At 40.0% G+C, this 5,667-nt stretch overlaps 1 protein-coding gene across 1 annotated transcript; it reads left to right on the top strand.

Moving 5' to 3' along the window:
• The first annotated feature begins 334 nt into the window (after nucleotides 1-334).
• LOC131688306 (DC-STAMP domain-containing protein 2-like) lies at nucleotides 335-5,327 on the top strand. The gene is made up of 5 exons (XM_058972507.1): nucleotides 335-866; nucleotides 932-1,192; nucleotides 1,251-1,464; nucleotides 1,570-2,520; nucleotides 5,192-5,327. The coding sequence occupies exons 1-5, from the start codon at nucleotides 335-337 to the stop codon at nucleotides 5,220-5,222; spliced, it is 1,989 nt and encodes a 662-aa protein (XP_058828490.1). The 3' UTR covers nucleotides 5,223-5,327.
• Nucleotides 5,328-5,667: the final 340 nt, after the last annotated feature.

Here is a 5,667-nt window from a genome sequence, read left to right as displayed (position 1 = left end):
TAGGTTGATTTTTGGACATATCGCTTTACCAGGGCTGCGACATCTTGCCTCATGATGGGAATTCTGTCTTAGATATTGCTGGGGAAGCCATGCATATCTACTTCAGTCGCTCGTTCTGGGACAGACGCTGTTTAGTGCCGCTTCTAACATGGAGAACATTCGCAGTGCTTCCTTGCTTTGCGCAAAATTTCCAAAGATTTGAAGCAGAAAACAGAACTCCTGAAAGATTGGTGTCGTTGATTTGGTTCTGGTTCTAGAGTTAATTAAATTGATGCATGGTTACATCTTTTTGAACAAAGTAGTCCGAGATACCACACGATGTCAATCGATAAGTATGCCTTCCAGACGGCACAAATATCAAACAACAACCAAGAAAAAATCGAAGCACAAAGTGTACAAAATCGCGTTCGGTTTAGTGTTAGGTCTAATCAAAACAGTGGCCCTATACTTTCTTTTGCGTTACCAGTTCGATGTGAACCCGCAAACCACCATCATCGCAGTCGTTATTCTGGGTTTTATCTTTACCATTGTTTCCGCTCGTAGCTCCAGCTTTCAATGTCTGACGCTGCTGATGGTGCCCCAGATCCTTAGCAAACGAGGAAGAGCCGCTATGATAGCATACGCGTTTGTCCTGGCCATCAATGGTCCGGCCAGGAACGCTATAGCAAATATTGACGCCGTTGGAGAAGCGATTACATGTGGTCAACAAAAACTACGAGCGGCCATCCACGATGCACTGCAAGCGGCCAAGGTTCCCTTTGTAGCGCTGAAGAAGGCAATTGGAGAGATTCTGTCTGAGGTTGAAAAAACTTTTGCAAAGGTTCAGCAGGTGCTGAAAAGGATTTTGCTGTTGATCAAGCGAATATGTAGGGCTAGATCAAAAATGTACTTTCCTAAGTAACATATACCTTATTAACTGTATTTTCACTAGTAAACAGCATCCAGGCCGGATATCAGTGGCTTTCGAACGTTGTTTCGTTGTGTAACAAGAAGATCGGTTCTCCATTCGATAGATGTTACAAGGCATTGGAGTCGGCGGTGGACGACTGTAAAGAGCGACTTCCAGGGGTAGGATTTTTATGCGAAGTGACTCACGTGGCAAAGCTGGTCTGCTACAGTGTGAAATTTATCGACTTCATGTGCGAATTGATAGATTTCGCGAGTGACGGTATTGTCAAGGACATTGAGAGAAGTTAGATTGCTCGGATATGTTGCAAGCTTAAACCAAAACATGTATTTCGATGTTTCAGAATTACAAGAATATATACATAACATGAAGATTATGTTTAGCGTGAAGGTTGATTTTGACCACGCCTTCGCTTTCAAAACCAATTCTTCGAAGACTTTTTCACAAATCACCCACGAAATCAAGCAAGAGATAAGTGCGAAAAGCAAAAGTTTGTTTACATTGTTCAATATTTTTGGCGTAATTTCAAGCTTCTGTTTCCTTTGTGTTATTATTAGGTAAGTACCCAGAAATACAAGACCTGTTTTGTTTAGGGCTTTGTTGTATGTGTTTAATGTTCATAAAACCACATGTAATCCAGCATTTATTTTATAATCCTGCAGATCCATAAGATACAAAATGAAATACCTCACCAAAGACCAGTTCGACAATTGTTACCTTAGTCGAGACTTCGAAGAAATCGACGGACGCCGTAAAACGTTGGGTCGGGAAACACTCCTACCGCTAACACGAAAGGAACGCAACCGCTACATAAATCTAACATCAGCATCGCTAACTCGAAAAGAGCAGTTCCGAATCGCTCGAAATGCCGTTTTCCTTTTCGTTTCATCCGTTCAAATCCTGGGACTAGTAAGTGCCGATTACTGTCTGTTCTGGCTGTTGATTACGATTCGACATGCCACTCTCAAGCAGGCTGGCATCGAAACGCCTCCGATGGTCACACTGGAGGTAGGCGGATCGGGTATAATAGCCGATATGTATCGTGGTATCGTGGGAGCCTTCGAACCGATGGTCAAACATCTAGGAATTCTGGACCCAGTTCAATGTGCGCCGGAGCCACGGGTACCGAATCTAACCCGATACTTGCAGATCTGTTTGATTCTATTGTTTTGCTGGATGTGTATTGTTTTAGAACCATACGGACTACGGGTAAGGCAATTGATAATGAGAGCATACTATCCGGAAAGGGCACGCGAAAGAGCTGTCTGGTTATATAACGATATTCTGTTGAAAAGAGAAACCTTCGTCAAAATGGTTCGAAGACAACTGGCATTTGGAAGAAACGGTGATACTCAGGAGGCCGTAAGTTGGATGGATGTGATCAGAGCGAAGACCAACCGGTTTTGGATATGTCGTAAAATTCTTGGCGATAGCAAAGCGAAGAGGTGTATTCTCTGCAGTACGAAACTGATGAACGATGACTTGATAAGTTGCCTGCGGCCAGGGTGTCCCGGGGTTTACTGCTATGAATGCTGTCTGGAAGCTCATTACGTGTGCTCTATTTGTTCGGAGCGGATGGATTTCGGAGATTTGAGTAACGATTCGATTGAGAGGTAAGCGACAAAAATGGTCAGTTGGCCAGTGCGCACGGAGATCTATCTTTCTAGTATTTCCGGGTTTTCAGCAATGTCCGATATCACGTGGACTTATTCAATTTGCTTTCTTCGAGGTCTTCATCAATGCGTTTGTCCTTGTCAGTGTTTTGGACGATTGTTTAATTCAGAAGTTCTTTCTTTTGGTGCGGAAAATCGTCCGGAACTCTGGTTAGTTCTAGTTGGTATTCTGGCTCCAGTGACACAACTGATTTAGGATCGTATACCGTTGTACCGTATCGTGTATGAACGAGCAGAACATTTCTAAACTGGCTCGTGTCAGCTCAATATTCAGCTTTTCGTGCCATAATGGTGATCAACATTGCCCTGTTTAAGAACCCTTATTTTGACAATAGTCGTTTACGCCATCTAGTCAGTAAGAGGAAGTCGTCCCAAAGGGTGTTATTGTCAAAAATTGATCAAACAAGAATGTGTGTAAATCGATCAAACTGTCAATATTCACTCCTTTTGAGCGAATGCGAATTGTCTGGCCTTTCGTTTGACTTCTCTAATCGAGTTCTGTACAGTTTCCTTGGTCATTTTCCTCGCAATTGTTACCTCGAGCTGCTCATGGTGGGATAAATTATGCTTATTTGTGGTGAATATGGATGCCAGACACCATCAAACACAATCATTTCTACCTAATTTTGGGTTGTCCATGTATGAACTTCGCAGTAAGCAAATTTAACCCAAAAAATAGGTAACTTTGAAATTCAATGTATGGCTTAGTCAGTCTGCCGGGATGCGCATTATTTTTTTTTTAAATAATGAAGTGTTCGGTCAGCTCCTAAAAGAGAAAATTTTTCCATTATTACATGCTGCCTCCAAAATATGTAGCTTTAATTAAGATTTCTGACAGCTCATTTACAACCACAGATGCAAAGTCAAACCAAAAGAGGCTTGGTTTGTTTGCCTCACGAAATACCTAACCTCAACCGGTTTTAGCAGCGCATTTTTTTTTGTTTTCCTCACGAAATAATTCGGCACTGTTTCTTTTTTAACGAGAACAGAAAGGTTAACAGCTAAACGATAAAACGATGTGCTCGTAGATTTAATAACCGATACAACGATGTGCTCGTAGATTTCATGAACGATACAAACAGTTCTCCAAACGAAAATCATTATAATTTGCTTCATTAGTACAAAATATTTAACAAAAAAAGTAGTAGTAATTGGAAATTGTGATTTCTGCACTCAACAATACATGCATATTCTGGTTGCAGTTGAAAACTGGAAAATTCATCCAGCGACAATCGGTTTTTCTTCTGTTTAGTACTAATCCATGATGTCGGAAGTAGTGTGCTGGATAGCGCATCATTGTACGAAAACAGCGCACTACCGACGTGATTCCATTGTTTAGAACCAGAGAAAATGCGATTGTCGCTGGTTGGATTTTTCAGTTTTCAACTGCAACCAGAATATAATATGCGATAAATCGTTGATTAGAATACGATTCTCACAAACGCAAGCCTCATACATTGAGAAACAAAAATATGCATAGTTAGTATACTTTCTATTCCGTCTCTTTTCTTCTGCTGTGATTTTTATACATTTTCATGCATAAACTTCTAATAAGCATTCAATGAGTAGATAGATCGAATATGTCCAATGCCTAAAATTTACAGCAGAAGAATCGAGAGGCAGATAGAAAAGTATGCTATCGATGCATAAATAAAATTCTGCGTGTAAGTGCTTTCCGAATTTAGCTCCGATCAAGTATAAATGGATTTCATCGTTCTCCTATGCAGCTTTTTATGTTCCATAATGGCGGTCTAAATTGTTCAGTTCGTAATACGTTTAATGACCCTTTTTTGATAATAGTCGTTTACGCCAGCTTGACAGCAATGCCCAGTTCAAGATGTCGGGCGTTCATTGAATAAACATCCAACACATTGGACTAACGTAGGATGACTTAATCGCAGTGGGCGGTTGACATAAACGATTGTTGTCAAAAAGGGCCATTAAACGTATTACGAACTGAACAATTGAGACCGCCATTATGGCGCGTAAAAGGCTGGATTGACCGTTTCTTTCCATTTGCCATTCTTCTCACTCTCATTCCGGTGCGAAATGAATCGCATTTCCGAAAGCATCTGACATGCTCGCACAATTGCACTCTGAATGAAATTTGCACAAGTGCGTTCGGCTGGTTCAATGAGAGCTCGAAAGATGCTTTTGGAATCACCAAAATGATGTTGTCGAAGGTTTGTTCGTGGAATTTGACAGTGGGAAATCTTGTACTTTATCATCATTTTTACAAACTTGACAATGTTGGCCGATATTGGTACGTGAAATTGTTTATGATTTTTCCATGCATTTTTTGCTAAGAAACAGTGACATTTAATGGGTCTTGTACCATTTCTTCTTGATCAATAAAATGTTACACACTTTTTTATTGGAAGAAGAGCTCTGCATCAAAACAATGCACAGAAACATTGATACAATAATATTAGTTTTTCTATTATTATTTGTAGGATATATGCTTAGTTTATAAAAAGTTTTTAGTACATCTTTTAAGCACACTAATGAATAATATTGAGTATGTTTATTTATTTGTTTTTATGTTTATATACAACCTAAAAAATAATAAATAGAAACAGTGAGTTGTTTAGTACAAAATTTCTACTTTCAGAGACTCCTCCGAAGAAGAACCAAATGTCTGAGAAGATTTGAATTTAAGTTTAATGAAGTTTCTGCATGCTTAGACCTAATAGCATTTGCCGAGAACTATTGGATAATGGATCATTAAATGGCTGCAAGTAAACCAGGATATGTGCATATAGAGTATGCGTTATACGAAAATGTGTTAAATGAAACTACTTAATAAAGATCCTGGCGCAGGTTTCAGCGTACGACAGCTGTTCTCAACCTTTTTCGTACCACGAACCCCTTAGAAACCATCCTGGGTTGCTGCGAACCCCCACGGATAAACATCGGTTTTGTATGCTATCAATATGTTACCCCCAGCAACGACTTCACGGCCCCAGGTTGAGAATCACTGGTATACGGTATTAATTCTACCGTTCTTGACCCCACTGATTAACAAACATAACACTCGAAAACAATACTTCGCCATGCTTTAAGCGTCATTTTAAACATATTTTTAGT

The sequence above is a fragment of the Topomyia yanbarensis genome, chromosome 3 (assembly GCF_030247195.1).
Source record: "Topomyia yanbarensis strain Yona2022 chromosome 3, ASM3024719v1, whole genome shotgun sequence".
In the NCBI taxonomy this organism is placed as follows: domain Eukaryota; kingdom Metazoa; phylum Arthropoda; class Insecta; order Diptera; family Culicidae; genus Topomyia; species Topomyia yanbarensis.
Note: the sequence above shows the minus strand (reverse complement) of the source record. Positions and strands in the feature narration are given on the sequence as shown.